This window comes from Somniosus microcephalus, chromosome 18 (assembly GCF_052327205.1).
Source record: "Somniosus microcephalus isolate GS21.2 chromosome 18, FLI_Smic_1.0, whole genome shotgun sequence".
NCBI lineage: Eukaryota > Metazoa > Chordata > Chondrichthyes > Squaliformes > Somniosidae > Somniosus > Somniosus microcephalus.
The window spans coordinates 68,375,552-68,403,092 of NC_141004.1; the positions used below are offsets into that span (position 1 = coordinate 68,375,552).

A 27,541-nucleotide genomic window follows, 5' to 3' on the forward strand; every position below is an offset into this window, starting at 1 on the left:
TTATTCACTTTGGTAGGACAAATAGAAAAACAGAATATTTTTTAAATGGTGAGAAACTTTCAAATGTTGGTGTTCAGAGAGATTTGGGTGTCCTCGTGCAAGAAACACAGAAAGCTAGCACACAGGTACAGCAAGCAGTAAGGAAGGCAAATGGCATGTTGGCCTTTATTGCAAGGGGGTTGGAGTATAAGAGTAAGGAAGTCTTGCTCCAATTGTACAGGGCCTTGGTGAGACCACACCTGGAGTATTGGGCACAGTTTTGGTCTCCTTATCTAAGGAAGTATATATTTGCCTTGGAGGCGGTGCAATAAAGGTTCACTAGATTGATTTCTGGGATAAGAGGGCTGTCCTATGATGAGAGATTTTGTAAAATGGGCCTGTACACTCTGGAGTTTAGAAGAATGAGGGGTGATCTCATTGAAACATACAAGATTCTGAAGGGGATTGACAGGGTAGATGCTGAGAGGTTGTTTCCCCTGGCTGGAGTGTCTAGAACTAGGGGTCACAGTCTCAGGATAAGGGGTCGGCTATTTAAGACTGAGATGAGGAGGAATTTCTTCACTCAGAGGGTTGTGAATCTTTGGAATTCTCTGCCCCAGAGGACTGTGAATGCTGAGTCTTTGAGTATATTCAAGGCTGAGATCGATAGATACTTGGACTCTAGGGGAATCAAGGGATATGGACATCGGGCGGGAAAGTGGAGTTGAGGTCGATGATCAGCCATGATCTTACTGAATGGCGGAGCAGGCTCGAGGGGCCGTATGGCGGAGCAGGCTCGAGGGGCCGTATGGTGGAGCAGGCTGGAGGGGCCGTATGGCGGAGCAGGCTCGAGGGGCCGTATGGCGGAGCAGGCTCGAGGGGCCGTATGGCGGAGCAGGCTCGAGGGGCCGTATGGCGGAGCAGGCTCGAGGGGCCGTATGGCGGAGCAGGCTCGAGTGGCGGTATGGCGGAGCAGGCTCGAGTGGCGGTATGGCAGAGCAGGCTCGAGGGGCCGTATGGCGGAGCAGGCTCGAGGGGCCGTATGGCGGAGCAGGCTCGAGGGGCTGTATGGCAGAGCAGGCTCGAGGGGCCGTATGGCGGAGCAGGCTCGAGTGGCCGTATGGCGGAGCAGGCTCGAGTGGCCGTATGGCGGAGCAGGCTCGAGGGGCCGTATGGCGGAGCAGGCTCGAGGGGCCGTATGGCGGAGCAGGCTCGAGGGGCCGTATGGCGGAGCAGGCTCGAGGGGCCGTATGGCGGAGCAGGCTCGAGGGGCCGTATGGCGGAGCAGGCTCGAGGGGCCGTATGGCCGACTCCTGCTCTTACTTCTTATGTTCTTATGTTCATCCCTTCAGCAGCCTAGATATGTGCTGGAGAGTAAGGCATAGAAGATGCCAGGTTCCGGAGTGCCTAGAGCTTACTCAGTGCTGGAAGATGGGGCCTGGTGCTCTTAGAGCATATCGATGTCCTGAAGCAACACAGGCATCAGAACTACCCTGATCCTACCAGTAACAAACAGGTGAAAGATATGCCAGAGCTCAGCACTGTGGCACAGGCATTGTGGTGACTTGGGCAGGGCACAGGGTTTACTTTTTATCCAGAAGCAACATTGAGGGGCATTAAATAGTATCTATTAAATTCTTCCAGGTTTGCTGACAGAAATCCAGTGCAAATCTAAACGTCTGCGGAAAAACACCAAACAAGTCATGGACCTTTTCTGCAGCATAAAGATGGAGGAAGATGGGGTTGACAGCAAACAGGTTTCATCTACAACCAAGGCTGGGAAAGTAAGGCGATTTGGGTTTAGTATGATAAAGATATCATGTGCATCTTGTTTTTAATGAAATTCCTTATGTTAAAAGGGCAATGGCTTTATCATATTTATTTTTTGTGGGGGGAGAGGAGCCAGAGTTGTGCATCATTTTTCTCACAGTGGGCATCAAACTTAAGCACGCTCCTCACATTTGTAAGTATTTCTTGTGGGGCCCAACTGCTATTGCAGAAAACTAAGACAGGAACTCTGACACCCTCTGGAAGGTACCAGTCAAACATTGTACACAACTATTACCCTTTTGCACATATTCTTTCATTGTGTCATAGTTGCTTGGCACACTTTTCTAGCACGTGGAAGTGGTGATCAAACACGGTTACTAGATGCTGAGGGATTCATGCCCGAGTACCTCCTCTACTCTGAGGAGGTTAATAAGTGGGGTAAACAGCCATGAATGCAGAGGTTAGCACTGGTTTCATAAGAGCCATCCACCAGGCGGTGAAATACAGCTGCCTGCTGCTGCCCTGTTCCTGTCTTCGGGAACCTCTTAGGTGAGGTACAAGACTAGCTAACCATATACAAAAGCCAACCGCTGCTAGAAAGAGAATCACTGTGGTGGAAAGAATTAGATTGACAGTCACCACCTTCTCAAGGGCAACTTAGGGATGGGCAATAAATGCTGGCCTTGCCAGCAACACCCACATCCCATGAACGAATGAAAAAAAAGAACTGCATGTATGTGCAATAAATACATTGGCTGCAGATTACGCTTTCTACAAAGCCCTTTTGATATTACTGGGAGTTGAGGTTTTTGTTGTAGGGAGAATGATGGATTCAGAGTATGTTTTTCAAGAGAAGTCTTTATTCCAGAGGAAGGTCTCAGGGAGGAATGGAATTATTGGGTTTTACTAGATAACATGATCATAAGAACCAGACTGTTCGCAGTCTGAATTCAATCGTTTCAAATCATAACCGCTGCTCCCATTTTTTCGGACAGCAGGTTCTGGCAATGATTCTGCTGTTGCCATTTACAGCTCCTCTAGTCCAACCTTTTGTTTCTTTACTTGTCACATACCACCCCCTTTTGCCTTGCCCCACCATCCCTTTTGTCATTTAATCACTCCTGCCTTCCACCCTATCACAGACCTTCCCCTTTGGTCTTTCCTCCCTCCTCTGCTTTCCCTGCCCCTGTACTTACTTAAAACCTTTACATCTTTAACCTTTGACAGCTCTGACAAAAGGTCATCGACCTGAAATGTTAATTCTGCTTCTCTCTCCACAGATGCTGCCTGACCTGCTGAGTATTTCCAGCATTTTCTGTTTTTATTTCTGTTCGTAACCTTGGTGTCCAATTTAACACTGAGCTGAGCTTTCAACCCCACAACCTCTCTGTCATGAGGACCACCTTCTTCTATCTCCATAACATCACCTACCTCCACCCCTACTTCAACCCATCAGCTGCTGAAACCCTCATCTATGCCTTTGGCACCTCCAGACATCACCGTTCTAATGTTCTCCTGGCCGGCTTCCCATCTTGCACCCTCTGTAAAGGGCAACTCATCCAGTACCCTGCTGTCTGGATCCTATTCTGCACGCAATTCCGGTCGCCCGTTACCCGTCCTCATTGACCTACACTGGCTCTCAGTCCTCCAACACCTTCAATTTAAAATTCTCATCCTTGTGTTACTATCTCTTCATGGCCTTGCGTTTCCCTGTCTTTGCAACCTGCTCCAGCCCTACAACCTCCTCCCAAACTCTCTGGGGGAGAAATTCAGTAGGTTGCGCCACCCGTTAGCGCCTTAAGAGGGCGCTAAGTGGGTCACAAGCCAACTGGCGCCCGGGCGCGGCACTGCCCACGCCTCCCGCTAAATTCCGCGGGACGTTAGTGGTGGCGCTAACCGTTAGCGCTGCACCGCTGCCGATGACATCATTGGTGTGCGCAGCGCCCCGCTGACGCCCCGGCCGCAATATTTGGCAACGCCCCCTGATTTACCGCCGGACGCTATATCCGACCAGTTCAGGGGGGCCTACCTGCGGCCGGGGAGGCGCAAATTAAAGGCGGGGTGCGGGGCAGCCATTTTTGCTGTTGGCCGCCTGCCAGCACCTGCCTGCGCTCCCGTCCTTGGCCTCCTGAACCCCCCCCCCGCCCCCGCGGAGTGCCGGCTGCGCTTCAAGAGCCCGGCACTTCTCCTCGGTGCCGGGCTCTTTTGCCTGCACTCCTGATCCTCGGGGGCCCAGCTGGGCCCCAGATCGTGCTGCACAAGGCCCCTCCCCTTTAAGAAGGGGAGGAAGGCCTGCAATACCGCAGCGCGCGTGCCGCAGCGTGTGGCGCTGCGGCACGTAGTGCCACGATATTCACCCGCAGCGCCCCAAGAGGGATGCCGGGCGCCTCCAGTAGCGCCGCTCTTCCCTTTGGGGCGCAATAACTCAATTTCCGGTGCGCGGGCGCGAATATTTTTAGCGCCCTGGTGAGGCTGGCACCCCAAACGAGGCTATACTCAATTTCTCCCCCTCTGTTTTTGTGACTCTGGCCTTATGCATTCCACCTCTCTTTGCCCTACCATTGGCAGCCATCCCTCAGCTGCCTACGTCCCAAGCTCTGGAATTCCCTTTCTGAACCCCTCTGCCTCTCTACTTCCCTCTCCTCCTTTAAGACCTTCCTTAAAAGCCATCTCTTTGATCAAGCTTTTGGTCACCCCTCCTAATATTTCTTTCTTTGGCTCAGCCTCCATTTTTAGATTACATCTCAGTGAAGCACTTAGGAACATTTTTCTACTATAAAGGTGCTATATAAATGCATGTTACTGTTGCTGCTCATGTGTTGCTGTTGTTGTTTCCAGGATGAGATTTCTCCAGCAGCTTTGGCCAGTAGCAGCCTGACTGCCCTGTGGTCTGTCTGAAGTCTTGTCTTGCTCATCTGACGTATCACCTGCACCTCCTCCGCCCGCTCCACTTCTTACTCCACCAGGTGCTTGCCCTTGTCAATGGCTTGGTTATGGAGCACACAGAAGACTATTATGATCTTATATACCTTCCCTGGATTATATTGCAGGGCACCCCTGCAATGCTCCAGGCATGGGAACCTCTGTTTCAGAATGTCAATGGTGCTCCCAATGGTCACTCTAGTGGAAGTATGAGCTTCATTATATCTCTACTCTGCATCATTTGATGGAGCGCGCAGTGGTGTCATTAACCATGGCAAGAGTGGGTAGGCAAAGTCCCCTACCAGCCAACCCTTTGATCCTTGTCTTTCTTCAAACAAGGATGGGATGCTGAATTTTGTGTGGTTGAAGGCAGTGTGCAGGATGCCAGGGAACCCAGCATTTATGTGCACAATTTTGTGCTAATGATCATACACTAGCTGGGACATTAATGGAGTAGTATCTACTTTTATTCATGCAAATGGACCATTTCTCTACATGGAAGCCCGCAGGTCCATGTGGCTTGCATCAATCACACAAGAAACAGGCAGTTTAAAATCATTTCTAAGTAACCACTGTCTCACCGTGATCGACACTATGGGAAAATCTGTTGGTTTATGTTGAAAAGGCAGATCTTTCAAAAAAAAATACATTGGTGTGCTCATGAGACGTTTAAATAATGATGATTCCAAAAAAGGCAGATGAGCTGCCTGTGTATTTTAATGCTTCCTTTGGTTTTTCAGTGTAAGGAATCTTAATACTTATGCATCACTGTGCGATTTGTGTTTATTCCCTGCCACCTACATGGAATTCTAACCCACCAATAAGTAAATTAGTGCTTCAAGGCATTATGGCAGAGTATGCTGGTGAATCACATCAAAACGCATTGCAGATCTAACTCCATGCCTCTCCACAGTGCATCTAGAGGATTGATGAAACTGGATCAACTGGGGTAGTCTGAGTCATTTTCCATTTTTCGTACAGATCCAGGAAAGAGTAGAGTTTACAGCTGAGCAACAACAGCTCCTTGATTACATTGTGGAAGCTCATCACAAGTACCGAATACCCCAAGAAGCAGCAAGAAAATTTGTATGTACTGAAAATGTATTTAAAACTCTTTTTTGCACTTAAATATTATAGCTACATAAATACCTTTTATTTCAATAGTGTAGGAATTGCCAAATTCCTATCTAAGAACTGAGGTCTACTCAGGCGATCAAACAAACAAGTTTTAATGCAGAACTAACGAGTTTAAACAGTTTGTCGAGAGCAATACAGGAGAACCACGAAAACAGGTCTTTGCTGGTCGGAGGCTCCACGAGGACTGCCAAGGCGTCCTGTGGATGGCGTCATGACGTCATCACGTTTTTCCCGCGCTTGGGTGGTCACGTGATTAGTGGCATGACGTCATCGCATTTACCCGTGCTTTGCCGCAGTCCTAAAGGGACCGCGCCCCGTACATGCAAACAGTATGTACAAACACAGAAATCACTAACAGACTGGTACAGGCTTAGGTTGGAGCGAAACATCGTTAAAGGGAATTATGTACAGTTGCTCAAAGTCCCTCAGTGGCTCTGCCACAATAGAACCAAAAGTAATTTGGTCCAGATTTATCTGTGATTCTACCCTCAGTCCAGCAGCAGTACTGTATTCCATGCTTTTGGCTGTGTAAAGACCATATAAATGTGCAATTAAATTTGACAGTTGGATCATCTTTTCATCCACGTTGATATATATAGTGCAGTGTTCACCAAGTTTATTTTGTTTTTATCTGGTCTGAGGCATAATCTTTTTACTGGGCTGATATTTATGTAAATCAAAGGAAAAAAAATATGAGAAGTTAGGAGTGAAAAAAGTTAACAATCATTTTAGCTGTCAATGTCAGACCACCTCTATCGATCGAGGTGGTGTCAAGCCCAGTTGATCTAATGCAAATAATTCCACAAAGTCTCATTAGTTGATAAAGCAGAAGTAGAAGCAGCTGGAGCAGGAAAACCAGAATGCTTCTGAATTAGTAGCTGTTGAACTGTAGCAGTTGATGATTTGGTCCAGAGAAAGACTGAAATGGTAAGACACCAGATAATATAGTTGTCATAAATCTCATCATCGAGAAACTACTTATGAAATAACACTGGACGGCCAGCTGGTGGCGCCAAGGAGTATAAATACTCGGGCGTGGGCCCAGCTTGCCAGGGACATTTTGTAAAAGACAAGCAGCTAGTGGATACAACTAGACTTCCATGTTCTGAAATAAGTTGATTAAAGCCTTGTATTCAACACACATTATATTCCTCTTGTGGGATTATGATGACTAACCAATTTTATTTTTAAAGAAACCTTTGTGTGCAGTTTCTGATATCATTATTCTTTCTGATTCAGCTGCTGGAACTTGCAAATCCTGTGGAGGATTTTCTCCGTCTCTCAGAGAATGCCACACTACATGTTGAAGTATTAGTGGAGTTTACCAAAAGATTGCCAGGTGAGAAGGGTTCAAATTTTCAGTGTTATTATACTATGGGAACAGGGCCTGCAAGTAAAGTTCCATCAGTCCAACACACAACAGCACTAAATCCAGAAATGCCCCGTTTTTGTTGCAATACAGTGATCAGAGCTAACAGCAAATCTCTTTAATATCTATCTACAGCAACTTGCAAACTTCGGAATAAGAGGTAGACTACAACCATCTGAGCCAAGCTGATGTGTACCTACCTTTCTTATCACACTTGTCTATTATACTTCTCTCACTGCAACTGCCAAGGTGTTTAGAAGAATGAGAGGTGATCTCATTGAAACATACAAAATTCTTACAGGGCTTGACAGGGTAGATGCAGGGAGGATGTTTCCCCTGGCTGGGGAGTCTAGAACCAGGGGTCACAGTCTCAGAAAAAGGGGTCGGCCATTTAGGACTGAGATGAGGAGAAATTTCTTCACTCAGAGGATGGTGAATCTTTGGAATTCTCTACCCCAGAGGGCTGTGGAGGCTCAGACATTGAGTATATTCAAGACAGAAATCGATAGATTTTTGGATATTAAGGGAATCAACGGATATGGGGATAGTGCGGAAAAGTGGAGATGAGGTAGAAGATCAGCCATGATCTTATTGAATAGCGGAGCAGGCTCGAGGGGCCAAATGGCCGACTCCTGCTCCTATTTCTAATGTTCTTATGTGTACATCCTTCTGCTGCAATAGAATTACTTAGTTCCTTTGTTTTTCCAAATGATTAAAAAAAAAGTTGCAGTTTTATTTTGGGGAAAAAAATCACATTTATGTTATTGTGTGTTTAACTTTTACTTCAGAGAGAGAAAGGCCCTAGCCGAGAGAGACATAAACAGACAAAGAGGAAGACAGATGGCTAATTTGAACATTTCAAATTCAAAATAATCATTGTATATCGGAAATGCATTTATTTTTCTCAGTGGAAACCATTGAGGGCCTATAAAAAGATGTCACGTCTTTCTAGGCCTCCCTGGTCTTGTTCTCTGTCCCTCTCAGATCCTTTGAGCTGAGGAGGACCAGGTCAAGGGTTATCATCTACTTCTTCTGGGTGCCCTTGTATTTTGTCACCTGTCCAGTGAAAGTAGACGGCCCCATTGAGGACTCCTGCTTCATTTGCATATATGCCCCTTGATTGCGCCTCCCGGAAGCTCCCCATGAAATTCTTTGGCAACGGTCAGGACTTTCTTCTCACAGTTCCCCGCCCTTTGTTCTTCTCCTTTCCCCATGAGACCTGAATGTTCCCCAGGTGTATAGGGTAAGAAAATCTGCCCCTAATATTCTTTCCTTTGTCCATGTATTCTTTACCTTGGTGAGCAAATGCATGCGGAGAAAAGAAAATGTATTATTTAGTTTTAAATGGTTCCGACTGATGAAGAAATAGTATTTGAAAAAATACCAAACATTCGATAATATAAATCATTTTCAAAGCAGTTTTTTGTGATATTGTTGTTGATGATTTGCTTTTTATGTATACTGAATGGAGCATATAAGAGATTGAATGTTACACTCTGGAAATTCAGTAGTGTGTGTATTGTTTAAGGATTCCAGACATTAGACCATGAAGACCAGATTGCGTTGCTAAAAGGTTCCACAGTGGAAGTGATGTTCCTCCGGTCTGCACAGCTGTACAACCAGCGCTTCACACAGAGTAGTCACCAATTTATCCAGGGTAAGTAATGGGAGGTTCAAATAAAGAGTGGCTACTTCATCACTAACAGTGCCTTCATTATACAGAAAATGTAGCAGCCAATTGGCACACAGCAAGATTCCACAAACAGGAGTGTGATAATGATCAGGTAATCTGTTTTAGTGATGTTGGTTGGGGATACCATGAGAACTCCCCTGCTTTTCTTTGAATAGTGTGGTAGGATATTGAGAAGGCAGACTGAGTCTCAGTTTGAGTGACAGTGCAGCACTCTCTCAGTACTTCACTGGAGTGTCAGCCTATATCTGTGCTCCAGTCTCCAGAATGGGACTTGAACCCACAACCTTCTGACTCAGAAGGTGAGAGTGCTCCCCACTGAGCCACAGCTGACACTGTGGGCAGGATTTTCATTGGGCCGTGGGGGCAGGATTGGAGACGTGTGGGGGGTTAAAATTTTGAAATCGGCGGGCACAAACCCATCCCGCCCCCAATCCACCTCCATGCCAGTTTCAAAGGAGGCAGATACCCGACCTGTGCTGGGACCCGCCTCCCCGAGGCAGGAAGGGGATTAGTGCCAATTAACTGCCTGTTAACAGGTAGTTAACAGGCAGTTTTTAGCCTAATCCCTATTTTTATTGCTGAAGTGTGGGATTCCCGACGGCTCCAAACCACGGCAAGTTAGCGAGGCGGACCGTCGGGCTGAAGGGCTTGGAGGGGTCGAGATGTCCGGTGTTCAGGTGAGTGATGGGTGTATGAGTGCAAAGGTAAGTGTGTTTGGTGTGTGTAAAGTGTTTAAAGAAGTTTTACTTACCTTTACAGCCTTCCTTCCTTCAGGTCTTGGGAGTCCCTCATCTCACTGGCACAGAAAGCAGAATGGCCGCGAGCTGTCAAAAATTGCAGCATTCAGCTTTCTGTTCTGGAGAGATCTCTAAATCAGCCTGAGAGGAAGGAATTAACTTGGAGTACAGATTGTCAGTGTTTGACAGCTTCAAAGAGCTGTCAAACGCTGATATTTCAGCTGTCAAAAGCTCTTGACAGAAGAAATATCAATCTGTGACGTCACCTGTTGCCGGGTGGCCCTTAATTGGCCTGCTGAGCCCCCTGGGTGGGCTCAACAAGGTCAATCAAGTGAAAATCACGTGGGTTGGCTAGAACTCGATGGAGGCGGGACTACAACCCCGAAAGTTGTAATCTCGCCTCCTACACGCCTCCAGTATCAAAATCCAGCCCTGTATGTTAATAATCTGGCAACTATCAGCTAAAATAGTTTCAGAAGGGGAAGGACTTGCCTAACCAACCTATATCACTTTTTTCAGGAGGTTTTTTCCCCAAGCTATCCAAAGCTTTATGATATATACACATTGACTCTCAGAAAGTTCCACACACAGGGCTGCTACATAAGCTCAGTAAGAATGGAAGGTGAAGTCTGAAAATGGATAAGAAAGCTATTGAAGGAAAAGAAGCAACAGATGCTTCTTAAAGAAACTATGATAGGGTAGAGGGAAAATCTGAGTGGAGTGCATTAGGAGTTGGTGCTGGAGCCTCTACTGTTTCTAATTTACATCAATGATGGAATCAGAAACTGAATGTATATTGTCAAAGTTTTGGACAATGCTAAACTGTGAGAGCAGTATCCTGGCCAATATTTATCCCTCAACCAACATCATGATTAACTGGTCATTATCTAATTGTTGTTTGTGGGACCTTGCTGTGCGCAGATTGGCTGCTGCATTTCCTACATTACAAAGTTAACTGCACTTCAAAAGTACTGGGCATGAATATTGGCTGTACGTGTCCTGAGGTCAAGAAAGTCACTATATAAATGCAAGTTCTCTCTCTTTCTCTCATTTAAATCTCATGAGGCAGCCAACCAAATTTGTAGTTGGGTCGAACAGTGGCAAATAAAATTCAGTATATGGTACTGGGCCTTGGAATAAGTAATGGGTGGTATAATAATTGCATTTTGATCATATCTGTCACATCCTTGGAATGTCCCAAAGTGCTTCACAGAAATTTACACACAGCAAGGACCCACAGCATCAATGAGATACAATCTATGTTTGGTGGTATTGGTTGAGGTAAAATAGGGCACTAGGAGCACTCCCAACTCTTCTTTAAATAGTGCCATGAGATCTTATATTCACTTGAACAAGAAGATGGGGCCTCAATTTCACACCTCATTTGAAAGACAGACGCCCTCAGTATTGTACTCCAGCATCAGCCTAGATTTTATGCTTGAGTAACTGAAATGGGATTTGAATACACAACTTTTTGACTCAAAAATAAGACTACTATCACTGAGCAAGCTGACAGTGTTGTATAAATGGTATTGAAGTATTGAAGAGCATGGCATTTAGCATATTTAGTTATCATAGCCAGTAGAGTATAAATCAGAGATTGCCATTGAAATCGAGTATTTAATCAGACTGTATCTTGATTCTGTGTCCAATTCTGGTCGCTAAGACACAAGGGAAATATTCATGCCCTGAGGCGACATAGAGAATACCCATAAGATGATCCCTGGTATCAGTTACAAGGAAAGGCAAGATAAACTTGGGCTATTCAACCTTGAAAGGAGATGACAGAGGGGAGCTTATAAAGTTATATAAGATATTTAATAATATAAGAATGGTAAATATGGAGTACTATTTAAAGGTAAGCCATGAAAGTAGGAGAAGGAGGCGTAGACACAAATTGATGAAAAGTAAATTTAAGATTGAGGTCAGGAAGTTCTCTACAGAGAAAAAAGAATGATTAATGGACTGAAAAACGTTGGAACTATTAAAAGAGAGTTGAATGTAATGATGGGGAGACTAGCTTTTATTATGAATATGCTAAGATGGGCTATACTTATTTTGTGATTTTATGTACTGACTATTTTACAAGAGTTATTGGCTGGAATTTTCATGCTGCCTTGTGTGCAGGATTGGAGCCGGGTCAGGAGTAAAATTCACAATAAATGGGAGCAGGTCGGGAACGCACTGTCATCCCGCATCCTCGCGCCTTTAACTTGGGCATGTTTGCCAGCGCGGCACAGACCCAAATGGCAGAGGGGGGGCGACCTAATTTACCTCATTAATACCTTGTTGTCAGACCCTTAACAGTGCTTTTGAATTTTACTGGATGACCACGGGAATCATGCAGCACGGGAACCATATTTGTCAACCTGAGGCGGAAGCTCAGTGGCCATTGATCGAGGTCATTAATGCAGAGCATGGAAATCCCAATAAATACTGCCACCTGACTCCTGCTTACTTGCCTATGGGAAAGGCTCCTGCTGACTCCATTTTGAGCACAGATTTAGCTGTCTACAGTTTGCAAGCCTTTCCTGCAAATTCGGAAGCCACTCTCACTTCATTGCCACTACCTATCACACCATTGACAGATTGGTCCTCTGATCTCTACTTGACCTGCCATCTATTACATTAGCATGGGTTCCATTTATACTGTCTCACCCTGGTCCTCAGAATCGGACCAGGAACAGCCCTAACACCAGCAGCAGCAGGCACACCAGCAGCACCAGCAGCAACAGCACCAACAACCTTCTCCTCAATGACCTGATGCTCCACAGGACAGAGGACATCAGCTCAGGGCTGCACTGTGCCAGAGGTGATACCCCCAACACAGGGTATACAGGTAGAGGATGAGCTTCCTGGACATGACTGAGCAGCACTTCCAAAGGAGGCTCAGGCTATCGCGTAAGGTCATCGCAGACATTTGCAGCTTACTGGAACCAGACCTGCAGCCCAGAGGACCTGGTGGACATGCTTTACCAATGGCTGTCAAAGTCATCAGCACTCTCAACTTTTCCCCTCGGTGTCCTTCCAGGGATCTGTAGCAGACATTTGCAGGATCTCACAGTCGGCCGCCTACAGATGCATCACACAGGTCACCGATGCCATGTTTGACAAGTCAGCCAATTACATCAACTTTGCTACTGATGATGCCAGTGTTGTTGAGCGGGCGCTCGGCTTTGGCGCTCTGGCTGGCTTCCCATGGGTGCAGGGTGTCATCGACTGCACACATTTGGCCATGAAGGCACCCCATCATCACCCAGGAGTGCTTGTGAACCACAAGGGCTTCCACTCCCTCAATGTGCAGCTCGTCTGCAACCATAAGAAGAAGATTATGCATGTGTGCGCCAAATTCCCTGGCAACTGTCATGATATTTTCATCCTGCACCAGTCCACCCTCCCTCAGCTCTTTGAACCGGCTGGCTGCTTGGAGACAAGAGCTATCCACGGATGACGTGGCTCATGGCACCCTTGAGGAGACCACATACTAAGGCTGCATGTCCACCAGATGTGTCATAAAGCAAACAATAGGCATGCTGACAATGCACTTCAGATGCCTTGACAGATCTGGAGGAGCCCTTCAGTATGCATCAGTCAGGGTATCCAAATTTGTGGTCATCTGCTGCACGCTTCACAATATAGCGCAGCAATGAGAATTAGTGCTGCATGAGGAGCAAGCTGCAGAGCGCATAGCGTCTTCAGAGGAGGAGAAGGAGAGGAGGAGGAGCATTAGCTAGAAGACGAGGAGGAGCAAGAAGTACCTGAGTTCCAGATGCCAGCAGCACCTGAGCCCATTGCTGCCCAGGAGGCCAGGGATGGCCTCATCATGGTCAGATTTACTTAACTTCCTGCATTACACCCATAACAACACCATAAAGCATCCCTACAATGACCAAGCCATTCCTTTCACACTGACCCCCCATTGCTGGTGATAACATTGTGTCTGACCATTCACTCCAACTCACCAAGCCACTTCCAAAGTAGCAGACAAAAATGGGCATGACTGGAAAGTGGTGAAAATAAATAGTTTTATATGTGACATAAGAGTAACGGAACCTTAACAAAAATAATTCTTTAAACACCCATGTGCTTACCCTTGTGCATCTACTTCTGTGTAGTTTTTCATTTCCGTGTGCTTCTATGAGGTGCAACCTCTGTGGCTTCAGCAGAGGTAGAGGTAGCCTGCTCACTTCCCTACTGCGACTACATAGACACTTTTGGCGGATGTCCTCTGGATTTTGGAGCCTCTGATGTGACTGCAGGGGCAGACTTGGCCATCACTATCCAAGGAGGCACCTGGGGTTCTGACTCAGGGGGAAGCAATTGGGGAGAAGTGTGAGCACTTTGAGAGAAGCCACCACTTCCATGTCCCCTCTCACCATCATTCCTCACATGGGCCACCCGCACTTCCCTGCTAGTAAGGAGCTGGAGAGCATCTTGATGCACCGCAGTGGGGCCATGAGGACCCAAGTCTGCGTTGACATCCCTCCTAGAGAGAAGGTCTGTGAGACTCTGCCACCTGTTCTCCATAGATAGCATGTGCTCATGTGAGTGGTGCATTAGCTGCTCCATGCAGGTGGCCATCCTTTCCATGGAAGAGCCTATAGTCGCCATCGCCTGCGAAACAGTGCTCATGTTGGAGATGGACTCCTCCATTCTCTGCACATTTGCAGATATCGCGGTCGCAAAACCTGTACGAGCCTCCTCCACTTCTTCCTGCACCTCCAAGTTTGCCCTCTTTCTCGATGGCCCCCAAGGCTCAGTGTCTGCATGCTGCTGAGCAGAGCTAGGAGCGTCCTAAGCATTCCGTTGAAGAGTCTCCACTGCTGTCCCTGTCTCCACCATCTCCTCTTACTCACTTGTGACTTGTGAGACACCAGTTGACAACACTACTCTATCTCGTATAGGACCCACCAAGGTGTGCGTATCTGCACTGGTGCTGGGTGCGCTTATGTCTACTGATGCTGCACCCTCAGAGGCTGGAGGCTCCTCTGAGGAGTCGTCTTCTTCCACCTGGACAGTGGGTAGGGAGTTGGGGGAGTGCGTGGGGGGCGTTCTTGATGGACCTATGGGAGAGTAAAGAGATAATTTAGAAATGTCATATCAAGAATGGGTAACTATACCATTATGCACATGATGAACATTCACTGGCTGTTGACATCAGTCACTATATGAGTGACTGCTGTATGCCATGTGGCTGTATAAGATGTAATTCTCTCACCAGGTTGCTGAGAGGTCCCCCTCTCTCCGTCTCCCACCACCAGCTGCTCCACAACACCTGACACCTCCAGGGCGACCTCCTCTGCTGCTATCGATGTGGTGAATGATGGGGGACCACCTCCGCTTCTCTCCCTCGCCCTCTTATTGTGGTGCCAATGCCAAAGTGCCAATGCAAAGTGGCCTCCTTGTGTGTTGTTAGTTGGTATGGTTGCATTAGGATGAGGATAAGTGTGAGGGTTGATTAGTCAGATGGGGATGTGAGTATGTAGATAGAGAGAGAGGGATGAGCGGACATGCAAGGTAAGTTGGTGTGAGTAATGATGTGCTGGAGTATTCTTGGGAAGGCAGAGTGATGGGGATGTGATGAGAGGCACAGCAGGATGAAGTTGAGTGTGGCTTTGCACTCACCTTTCCTGATCTAATGAGATCATTGAAGCGCTTTCGGCACTGCACCCAGCTCCTCCTCACCACATCCCTGCTGTTGACCTTCTCTGCAATTTGCAGCCAGGCTCTTTTGGTCTCCTGGGGAGGTCTCTTGCGTCCATCAGCAGGGAACAGGACCTCCCTGCGTGCTCTGACTCCCTCCACAAAAATATGTAGGGAGTCATCTGAGAACCTCAGTGCAGCCCTCTGTCTGTGCGAAGCCGTCTGTGCAAAGCTCAGCAATAACCAGATGGTGATTTGTGCTGCCTACACACTCATAGATGAATCTTTAATTGCAATGTGGCCAAGGCAGCTTTAAATATCCCGGCTGGAAATGAGAGATTGATTACATCATCAGTCCCGCACCATTTAATAGGGCTGGGTAATGCACAGGCCTGCCTTAATAGATGCCATTAAGGGAAAGAAAGTCGCTCTGAGGAGCAGGATGAAAAGTAGAATGGGGTTCCGAGCCGCCACGCCGACTATCCTCGCCCGACCCGCCCCGGTAATGAAAATTCCGGCCATGAAATCTGTCATTTCACCTGGAGACAGAGGAAAGGGAAACAAGGATAGAAGCAAAAAACAGGAAGGAGAAAAGCAAAAGTGGCAGCCAGAGAAATCAAGGGTTTAAATCAAACTTGGCCACAGTAAATAATAATTCTAAAAGGTCTAAGAGTGTTAAAAAAACAAGCCTGAAGGCTTTGGCCTAGAAATTCAGTTGCGTTCGCCAGCCGTTAGCGCCATAAGAGGAGTAGATCTCGAGCGCTAGGCACTTAGCGGCCGGGCGCAGAACGATCTGCGCCTACGCCCAACTTCAGTAGACATTTAGCGCCGGCGCAAAGTGTTTGCGCGCGCTCAGCTGCGCGCGCAACTTATGACGTCATTTCGTCGTGCAACGCCGTTTGTGCGCCCCAAACCGGAACTTCAGTGGCGCCCGCCCAATGTGGGCGTGGCGCTGTTAAGAACTGTGAAGTGGAACGCAGCAGAGGCCCTGCGGGCCTCGGGGAGCGCTAATTAAAGGGCACTTAGACTGAACTATAAAGGGCAGCCATTTTGCTGCAATGACTTTAGTGCAACGGATTTCTGGACAGAGACCAAGGAAGAGACCTTACTGATTTGGGCCAACATAGGAGAGGTATTTTTGGCTTCTGGCCAGAGCTTGGAAATTTGACTCATTGTGATTTCACTGTTTGCAAGTATATTATGGGGGCTGCATGGGGTTCCAACCCTCAGTTCCAGCATTATGTGCGAAGGGCTCGCAGACGCTGTGTGAGAGGGGCAGCCATGCCTAGACGCAGAGGGGCCATCAGGCGTCGGCAACGTAGGCCTTACCCACTCAGGGAATACCGCCAGCAGGTGTCCTATCTCACCATGACTGCCGCGCAGTGTGTTAAGAGGCTGCGCTTCAGAAGGGAAGTGGTTGCAGAGATCTGCCAGCTGCTTCACAGAGATCTGCATCCACAGCTGATGTGCAGGACGTCTCTGTCGGTGGAAGTGAAGGTCACGGTGGCTCTGAACTTTTATGCAAGCGGCTCCTTCCAAGCCGCTGCTGGGGACATAGCTAACATCTCCCAGTTCGCCGTGCATCGCTGCATCCGGCAGGTCACCGATGCCCTTTTCACAAGGAGACACCAATTCATCTCCTTCCCCATGACCCTAGAGAGGCAGGAGCAGCGTGCAGTCGGATTTGCGAGGATCGCCGACTTCCCCATGGTGCAGGGCGCCATTGACTGCACGCATGTGGCTTTGTGGGCACCTATCGACAATGCCGAGGATTACCGCAACCGGAAGGGCTACCATTCCCTCAATGTACAGCTGGTGTGTGACCACAGGCAGCGCATCCTAGCTGTCAATGCCCGCTTTCCAGGCAGCAGCCACGATGCATTTATCCTGCGCCAGACTACTGTGGCTGACATGTTCCAGGCACAGCCTCCCCCAAGAGGATGGCTTATCGGGGACAAAGGCTATCCTTTGTGTACATGGCTCATGACCCCGCTCCGCGCGCCCAGGACCCCTGCTGAGGAGGCATACAACGAAAGCCATCAAGCCACAAGTAACATCATAGAGCAAACGATTAGCGTCCTCAAGCAACGGTTCCGCTGCCTGGATCGCTCCGGCGGATCTCTGCAGTATTCGCCGGATAGAGTCTCCCAGTTCGTCGTCGTTTGCTGCATGCTGCACAACCTGGCTATCCGCAGGACTCAGGCACTGCCACCTCACGTTGGACCACCACCTCAGGAGGACGAGCAGGAGGACCATGAGGAGGAGGAGGAGGAGGAGGAGGAGTACCAGCCCAGGAGGGAGCCACAAGGTCCAAGGGCCGTCCGTCGGCGGCTTATTGAACGACACTTCTAGGCCCCCTGTCAGGGAATGGCTTGTGGCAATGAAGGCACATGAATGCAGCCGCTCCGCAAGCCCTCAGCCGGTTAACGCAACAACCACTTCAAACATCACACATGGACAAGCTGAATAAAGAAAAAGCTTTATTGAACAAACTCAGGGCCCTTCCCACATGAAACCCAAAAACACACAACACCCCCAAAAAACAGTCAAAAACATATCTCACTCCCACAACCTGGGGAGGAATAACAAAACTTGTCCATCCAAATGGCCTTCATCCTCGGCCTTACCAAAAGAACCCCCCCCATAGACAGCACAAGCACCCCCATATAAAAAAACATTTGCCAACACACTCTACTTTGTGTGCCGATAGGGCGAGTCCTTGTCCAGCCTTTTCCGGCCCCTGGACGACCTGCTGCTCCGCCTCAACCTGGGCCCTGTGGGTGTTGCAAGGCTGGGGGAAGGCTCCTGAGGGGCACATTACGTGACGGCAGATGCCCTTGGGGGTCAGCCTAGACGAGCTCTGGCCCTCGAGGGGCCGGCTGCTGACTGCTGCAGCTGTGGCTGGGCAGCATCAGTCTCTCCAGCAGCTCGTCGCAGCTTTGCTGGGGGAGTGGCAGTGGCGGCTGCAGCAATGGGGGCAAGCTGGCTCATGCCAGGCGCTCGCTGGTCGCCAGAGACACTGGCACTCGGCCGGGCTGGCACTGCAGCAAGCGCAGCAATCTGGTGAAGGCCAGACCGCTGTGCTGCAGCAGCGCGGCGGGTGCCCTGGTGATGCATGCGTGACACAGCGAGTGTGGCAGCAGTGAGTGCCCGTACTGCCCTGGTCTGTGCCCGCATCAGACCATCCAGTGACTGCACGGCACCACTGATCAACTGTCCACTCGCTGCCTGTGCTGCCCTGAAGTCGTCCCGACTCGCGTCCTGTGCTGCCCTGAATTCGGCCCGACTCGCGTCCTGTGATGCCCCGAATTCGGCCCGACTCGCGTCCTGTGATGCCCCGAATTGTTCGAGACCCCTGGCCTGTGCTGCCGCGAGTTGTTCGAAACCCCTGGCCTGTGAGGCCCCGAAATCGGACACACTATGAGCCAGGGACTCAATGGCCTCAGGCAACCGTGCCACAATCCCCATGAACTCGGTGTGCCGCCAATCCGAGTCCGCGGACATTTGATCAAGGAGGCGCAGCTCCTGGGCGAGGACCGTCTCCGGACTGGAGGCCGGACTCTCCCTCTGGGGAGAAGGCCGCCGAGCTGGCCGACCCTTCCCGCGTGGCTGCACGCCACTGGGCCCAGCAACTACACTCCCCTGCAACACTTCCCCCCTCTGGGGAGAAGGCCGCCGAGCTGCCCGACCCTTCCCGCGTGGCTGGACGCCACTGGGCACAGGAGCTACACTCCCCTGCAACACTTCCCCCCTCTGGGGAGAAGGCCGCCGAGCTGCCCGACCCTTCCCGCGTGGCTGGACGCCACTGGGCACAGGAGCTACACTCCCCTGCAACACTTCCCCCCTCTGGGGAGAAGGCAGCCGAGCTGGCCGGCCCTTCCCGCTTGGCTGGACGCCACTGGGCACAGGAGCTACACTCCCCTGCAACACTTCCCCCTGGCTCTCCTCCAGGGAACACGTGTCCCCTCCATTGCCATCCCCTGGCGCGGATGAGGGTTCCCCCGATGTGCCGCCTTCCTCTTGCTCTTCCTCGTCCTCCTCTTCCGAGGGACTGACACTCGCAGCTTCAGGGACCTCCTCCTCACCAGCTGAAAGCAGGAAGGCACAAGAGTAGCTTTAGAGTGAGGACAAGGCATCAGCGAGGGAGGCATGAGTGGTGGCATTCTGCGCATTGGTCGGACAGTGGCAAAGGATGTAGATCTGAAGCGCAAGGGGAACGAGAGAGGTCCAAACGGTCATGTCCTTACCATTGGGGCCCAGCACAGGGTCGGCATCTCCAATTGCAACGGGGCCAATCACCCGGGCACCCATGACTCGACCCACGCGCTCCTCCAGGTCACTGAGCTGCTGGAACTGGGCACGGCCTCCCCCGGTGACAGTCCGGCTCTTCAGATTCTGGGCCAGCTTGGCCTGCAAGAGAAAGGACGGCCTCTAAGTACAGTGTGGTGCCCTGTTGTTGTGTGCACTGCCTCCCATGGTCGAATAGCTTGGCCAGTGTGGTGCCCTGTTGTTGTGTGCACTGCCTCCCATGGTCGAATAGCTTGGCCAGTGTGGTGCCCTGTTGTTGTATGCACTGCCTCCCATGGTCGAATAGCTTGGCCAGTGTGGTGCCCTGTTGCTGTATGCACTGCCTCCCATGGTCGAATAGCTTGGCCAGTGTGTCAAGTGCAGAAAGTGCAATTAATGTTCATGCCAGTGCCATAGCTGCTGGATGAGGGCTGGCCATTAGGGCTTTGAGGTCCCTTTGCCCATAATGTGAGGTGCACATGCAAGGATGAGGAGGACACTGGAAAGGGTACTCACCCTGACAATCCGAGTGAGGTCGTTAAACTTTTTCCGGCATTGGACACCAGTCCTGGGGACATCGCTGTTGGCTGTGACCCTCTGGGCGATTTCCCTCCAGGCTCTCCTGTACACCCTCTTGGGAGGCTTCTTGCCACTGTCCGGGAACAAGATATGGCTTCTCTTCTCCAAAGCCCTAACCAGCACCTTTAAATCATGGGCAGAGAAGCGCTGCGCTCGCTCACGGGCCCTCTGCATCCTTCCTGGCGCTATTTCTCTCCAGCAGCAGTGTTTAGGCCTAGCTGGAGGGCTGCAGTATCCAGGGCGTGGCAGCAGACCAAGTCGACCCTTCCCCCTTTAAGAGCTGGCCGGCGCCAGGGTGTCTGCTGTCAATCAAAACATGACCGCACCTGCGCTGCGCCCGGCCTCGGTGGTATCAGTCTGCACCGCCGGCTTAGCGCCTAAAGATAGCCGTGCAACGCCAGTTTTAGCGCTCGAGCGAACTCCTTGGCCAAAGCTACTGAATATCGGCGAAGTGGCCTCCACTTTCCGGCAGGCGCAAACTTTAGCGGCCGCCCGACTTTACCGCCCCAAAAGTGGCTATACTGAATTTCTAGGCCTTTGTGTCTTAATGCGAGGAGCATTCGTAATAAGGTGGATGAATTAGCTGCGCAAATAAATGTAAATGGATAGAATATGATTGGGATTACGGAAACATGGCTCCAGGGTGACCAAGGCCGGGAACTCAACATCCAATGTATTCAATATTCAGGAAAGACAGGCAAAAAGGAAAAAGAGGCGGCGTAGCATTGCTGGTTAAAGAGGAGATCAACACAATAGTAAGGAAGGATATTAGCTCTGATGATGTGGAATCTGTATGGGTAGAACTGAGAAACACCAAGGGGCAGAAAACATTAGTGGGAGTTGTATACAGACCCCCAAACAGCTAAGGTTGGGGATGGCATTAAACAGGAAATTAGAGATGCATGCAATAAGGCACAGCAATTATCATGGGTGACTTTAATCTACATATAGATTGGGCTAACCAAATTAGTAACAATACTGTGGAGGAGGAATTCCTGGAGTGTATACGGGATGGTTTCCTGGACCAATATGTCGAAGAACCAACTCGAGATCAGGCCATCTTAGACTGGGTATTATGTAATGAGAAAGGATTAATTAGCAATCTTGTTGTGCGAGGCCCCTTGGGGCAGAGCGATCATAATATGATAGAATTCTTCATTAAGATGGAGAGTGAAGTACTTGACTCAGAGACTAGGGTCCTGAATTTAAATAAAGGAAACTACGATGGTATGAGGCACGAGTTGGGTAGGATGGATTGGGGAACGTTACTTAAAGGGTTGACGGTGGATAGGCAATGGCAAACATTTAAAGATCGCATGGATGAACTACAGAATTTGTTCATCCCTGCTTGGCATAAAAATAAAACAAAAAAGGTGACTCACCCGTGACTAACAAGGGAAATTAGGGATAGCATAAGATCCAAGGAGAGGACATATAAATTGGCCAGAAAAAGCAGCAAACCTGAGGATTGGGAGCAGTTTAGGATTCAGCAAAGGAGGACAAAGGGATTAATTAAGAGGGGGAAAATAGAGTATGAGAGTAAGCAAGCAGGGAACATAAAAACTGACTGTAAAAGCTTCTACAGTTATGTGAAGAGAAAAAGATTGGTGAAGTCAAGCGTAGGTCCCTTGCAGTCAGAATCAGGGGAATTTATAATGGGGAACAAAGAAATGGCAGACCGATTAAATACATACTTTGGTTCTGTCTTCACAAAAGAGGACACAAATAAACTCCCAGAGATGTCGGGGAACATAGGGTCTAATGAGAGGGAGGAACTGAATGAATTTAGTATTTGTAGGGAAATGGTGCTAGGGAAATTGACGGGATTGAAGGCCGATAAATCCCCAGGGCCTGATAATCTACATACTAGGGTACTTAAGGAAGTGGCCCTAGAAATAGCAGATGCATTGCTGGTCATCTTTCAAAATTCTATAGACTCTGGAACAGTTCCCATTGATTGGAGGGTAGCTAATGTTACCCCACTATTCAAAAAAGGTGGTAGAGAGAAAATGGGGAATTATAGACCAGTAAGTCTGACATCAGTAGTGGGGAAAATGCTAGAGTCCATTATAAAAGATGTAATAGCAGAGCACTTGGAAAACAGTGACAGGATTGGACAAAGTCAACATGGATTTACAAAAGGTAAATCGTGCTTGACTAATTTACTGGAATTTTTTGAGGATGTAACTGGTAGAATAGATAAGGGAGAACCAGTGGATGTGGTGTATTTGGACTTTCAGAAGGCTTTCGATAAGGTCCCGCATAAGAGATTAGCGTGTAAAGTTAAAGCACAAGGGATTGGGGGCAAGGATAGAGAACTGGTTGGCAGACAGGAAGCAAAGAGTTGGAATAAACTGGTCTTTTTCCGAGTGGCAGGCAGTGACTAGTAGGGTACCACAGGGATCGGTGCTAGGACCCCAGCTATTCACAATATATATCAATGATCTGGACGAGGGAACTAGATGTAATATCTCCAAGTTTGCAGACGACACAAAGCTGGGTGGGCGTGTGTGCTGTGAGGAGGATGCTGAGAAACTCCAGTATGATTTGGACAGGTTGGGTGATTGGGCAGATGCATGGCAATTGTAGTATAATGTGGATAAATGCAAGGTTATCCGCTTTGGTGGCAAAAACAGGAAGGCAGATTATTATCTGAACGGCAATAGATTGGGAGAAGGGGAAGTTCAACAAGACCTGGATGTCCTTGTGCACCAGTCGCTGAAGGTAAGCATGCAGGTGCAGCAGGCGGTTAAGAAGGCAAATGGTATGTTGGCCTTCGTAGCGAGAGGATTCGAGTACAGGAACAAGGATGTCTTGCTGCAGTTGTACAGGGCCTTGGTGAGACCACACCTTGAGTATTGTGTGCAGTTTTGGTCGCCTTATCTGAGGGAGGATGTTCTTGCCATGGAGGGAGTGCAGCAAAGATTCACCAGACTGATACCTGGGATGGCAGGAATGACGTATGAGGAGAGATTGGGTCGATTGGGCTTATACTCACTGGAGTTTAGATGAATGAGAGGGGATCTCATTGAAACTTATAAAATTCTAACAGGACTAGACAGACTAGATGCAGGAAGGATGTTCCCAATGGCAGGGGAGTCCAGAACCAGGGATCACAGTCTAAAGATAAGGGGTAAGCCATTTAGGACAGAGATGAGGAGGAATTTCTTCACCCAAAGAGTGGTGAACCTGTGGAATTCTCTACCACAGAAGGCAGTTGAGGCCAATTCATTAAATATGTTCAAGAAGGAGTTAGTAATATTTCTTAAGGCTAAAGGGATCAAGGGATATGGGGAGAAGGCAGGGACAGGGTACTGAGTTTGGATGATCAGCCATGATCTTATTAAATGGCGGAGCAGGCTCGAGGGGCCGAATGGCCTACTCCTGCTCCTATCTTCTATGTTTCTATGTTTCTATGGAGAGATAGGCCTATGTGTACCAAATCAATTGTGGTTACATTACCCAGTGGTGTGCAAACGGCTCAAAAATGGCATCCAAGCAGTGCGCGCACACTTCTGTTGTGGGACACGCCAGATGCCATTTCGGTGAAGGTGTTAGCACCGGCGCTGGGAACATACGTTGGATGTATGCAGAGTACGCAGATCATGACATCAATCAGCATGTAATGCTGATATGACACCAGTGCTGCCATTCTCAACCTCAACCCTGGAGCTAACACCCTCCCTTAACCTCGCACAGCAGAACATGTGTTCAGCAGCAGGAAGGAGACCCCACCAGCGCTATTTAAAGGGATCACCACTTACTTACAGGTTAGTTGCTGATTGATTTCTACTAACTTGCTGAGTTTGTAGAAGTGTTTGGTGCTTTCTAGACTTCTGTAAATTTGCCTAAAGTCTACAAGGAGTGATGGGGCACATGCTCAAGGACTTGGTACTGACTTGCAATGGGTCTGCTCAGACTAGTTGCTCCCAGACATAGGTGCAGTAGTTTGTATCCCCCTTGGCCTGCAGCACGACAGGGAGAATGAGCAGAGGTGACACAGACCAGGACAAGCTGCTAGAAGAGGCAGGAGGAGGGGGGGAGAAGGGCTCTCGGCATGAGGCCACATCCACCCAGAGTCTTCAAGGAGCAGTTCTCTACCTCAACCTCAGTGAGGAACAGAGCATGCAACGTCTCCGCTTCACTAAGGAAGTGCTCACTGAAATCTGCCACCTGTTGCAGGCAGACCTGCATCCTCAGTCCAGGGTGAGAACGGTATTGCCAGTGGCTGTAAAGGCGACCATGGCCTTGAACTTCTTCATGTCGGGTTCCTTCCAGGCTGGAGCAGGAGACATCTGTAACATCTCCTAGTTTGCCGTCCACTCCCGTACAAGGGAGGTGAGTGAGGCTCTGTATTCAAAGAGAGCTGAATACATTTCATTCCCTCTTGCCAGAGAGAAGCAGGCGGAGCAAGCACACAACAGCTTTGTGAGGATAGCTGGCTTCCCCATGGTGCAGGGTGCCACTGATTGTACACACATCGCTTTGTGGGCACTGCATCTCAATTCGGAGAGGTACTGCAACTGGAATGGATTCCATTCCCTCAATGTCCAGCTGGTGTGTGACCATACTCAGTGCATCATGCAGGTCAATGCTCGGTATCCTGGCAGCAGTCATGTTGCCATCATTCTGCAGCAGTCCGCTGTGCCATCCGCATTTGAGCCACCACGACAAACCAGAGGGTGGCTACTGGATGACAAGGGCTATCTGCTGACACCTGGCTCATGACTCTGCTGCGCAAACACGTGGGCAGCATGCATATAACGAAAGTCATACTGCCACGCGGAAACTGATAGAGCAGACCTTTGGCGTCCATAAACGACGCTTCCACTGCCTAGACCATTTTGGAGGAGCCCTGCAGTACTCACCAGAGCGCGTCTCAAGATTCATCATGGTCTGCTGCATGCTCCACAGCCTTGCCAACATGACAGCTCAACCCTTGCCACCAGGCATGCAGTGACCAGCTGAGGAGGAGGAGGAGGAGGAAGTGGTAGGGAGGAGGAAACCCAGGCAGCCCCTTTTGGCCCGGGCTGTCTGTGATTGACTCATCGAACTGCAGTACCAATGAACGCAACCCAAATTCCCCATTCACTAATCGTCCCACACCGTACCTTCCCTCTGTTACTGACCATCACAGCGTCCTCTTGGCCACAATGCTACATGTATATTTACCAGTTTACCATCTGAGAACATAGGTATATAACTATCATCAGATTACCAGGTAAATAGTAATATATACAGTTCATTAGGCTACCCATGATCTGACATTTTGCAAATACTGTGTTAAAAAAGTTGACCCGATAAAAGATTGGAATAATTTCCTCTCTACCCTTTTATTGCCCTTTGACCACTGGCTTGTGCCCATCCTATTTTGTGTCCTCCTCGGTAGAGGCTCGTGCCTCATGATACATTGCTTACCTTTTAGTTCAAGCTACCTGACTACACTACTCATTTTCTAAACGGGCGATTGCTATCCAAAATAGTAGGGCTGTTTTTTATATATAATAACATGTGACTGCTGCCAATGACCGGAAGTTGCGCAGAAGGATTCTGTGCATAAATCTCTGGTAGTTTAACTGTGAATGTATAATAATATAGTCATATCACATGCCTAAATCTATGGAATCTATGGAGCTATGGGTTGGTTTAATAATGTATAATAATAGCGAGGATTGGTTTAAGTATTAATGTATAATATTTTCACGGGGGGAGGGTTGCGGAGATTTATTTGTACGGAGCACAAACTCCGTGTGAAGGGAAAGGAGAAGAAAATTAATAAAAATGGACGTTTACTGTGTTTTGCTGGCGCAGATTTTCTTTTCCGGACTCAGCTGTGTTCAGCAGTAGCATTCTCTTTTCACCACCCCCGCCCCGCCTTTTTCTCTGGAAGTGTTTTATTTGTAATGGCGACAATATTTTCTTTTCAGTTAGCGAACAACCGAAAAAACACTGAAACTGCGCATGAACAACTACTTCAACTTGATTGGCAGCAGTCGTTGCGTAACATTAATTAGTAACCAGAAAAGATTTACAAGGATGATACCAGAAATGCGGGGGTATACATATCAGGAAAGGATGAACAGGCCGGGTTTTTTTTCTCTTGAAAAAAGAAGGCTGAGGGGTGACCTAATAGAGGTCTTTAAAATTATGAAAAATTTTGATAGAGTGGATACAGAGAGAATGTTTCCACTTGTGGGGAAGAGCATAACTAGAGGCCATCAATTTAAAATAGTCACCAAGAAATCAATAGGCAATTCAGAAGAAACTTTACCCAAAGAGTGGTGAGAACGTGGAACTCGCTACCAGAGGGAGTGGTTGAAGCGAATAGTATAGATGCATTTAAGGGGAGGTTGGACAAACATGTGAGGGAGAAGGGAATAGAGGGTTATACTGATAGATTTAGATGAGGAAAGACGGGAGGAGGTTCGTGTGGAGCATGAACGCAGGATTGGACTGGTTGGGTCAAATGGCCTGTTTCTGTGCCATATATCCTATGTAATCCTATTATTTTATCATCTTGTTCAATACTTAAAATTAAAATTTTACAATGAATGTCTCACTTCCCCATGTTCTGAATTGCTTTGCTTGCGCTGAGGCTTAAACATTCACTGATGTACAAAACGTAAATCAGATAGTTCTGCTGAATACTTCTGTTATATCATGGATTCTAGATAGTTGGCATATCACATTGGGCTACACATGATTGGAACTTCCTTTTCCAAACGATTCTTTCCTTTGTTTTACAGACGCTGATCACTACTCCACACTCTCTGGGTGCTGTCATAACCAGTGTTTTGAAGAGCATATTCCAGCTGTCATGATGGAGCAGTCTCATTTGGATGAAATCTCGATTATAGTTCCAAATCGCACATTAGGTACCATCTGTCCCTGTACTATTACTGTATTGCAATAATTGAGGTAAAAAAGATTGCGACACACTTGATTTCATTTTCATATTGATGGCAGGGGGAAATTGTGTAGGGCAGGGATCATTATAATATCTGGGGAGTGATCATTTTCTCAATGCATTAGAGTTAGCACATATGCTAAGTATGTATTAAAGACAGTAATTGTGTGCATTCACAGCAATGGAGCCCTGATATCCACACACCTGACCCTCTAGCTACATGTGCACCATGCTCACGTTCTCCTCTCACTGACTGGCCAACATAGAGGCTATGTTGAAGATAACATTTTAAAAAATCAATACATCCCGCCCCTTTCCACAACAGGGTCTATCTCTATCCTTTCAAGATCTCTCAGCCATCCACCCCACCATAACAGGTTTTCCGGCGGCATGGATTGGAGAAGGAGGAAAAACCAGTGGTATTTATTCCCACAGTATCCTTGTTTATCAGTTCAAGTGTGAATACAAACAAAACAATGAAGTTCTACAATCATAATGATGTTACAAGTGTGTAATAT

The 27,541-nt window shown here is 48.3% G+C and overlaps 1 protein-coding gene across 2 annotated transcripts in view; it reads left to right on the plus strand.

Annotated features, from left to right (window-relative positions):
- Positions 1 to 27,541, plus strand: part of LOC147105348 (bile acid receptor-like) — a 166,422-nt gene that overhangs the window by 123,270 nt on the left and 15,611 nt on the right. The window contains exons 5-9 of one of the 2 annotated variants that reach the window (XM_086011627.1): positions 1,624 to 1,763; positions 5,653 to 5,757; positions 7,048 to 7,147; positions 8,706 to 8,834; positions 26,863 to 26,991. In XM_086011627.1, coding sequence (XP_085867753.1) covers positions 1,624 to 1,763; positions 5,653 to 5,757; positions 7,048 to 7,147; positions 8,706 to 8,834; positions 26,863 to 26,991 — 603 coding nt within the window. The remainder of the gene's footprint in view (positions 1 to 1,623; positions 1,764 to 5,652; positions 5,758 to 7,047; positions 7,148 to 8,705; positions 8,835 to 26,862; positions 26,992 to 27,541) is intronic. The other variant, XM_086011628.1, reaches the window with a different exon arrangement.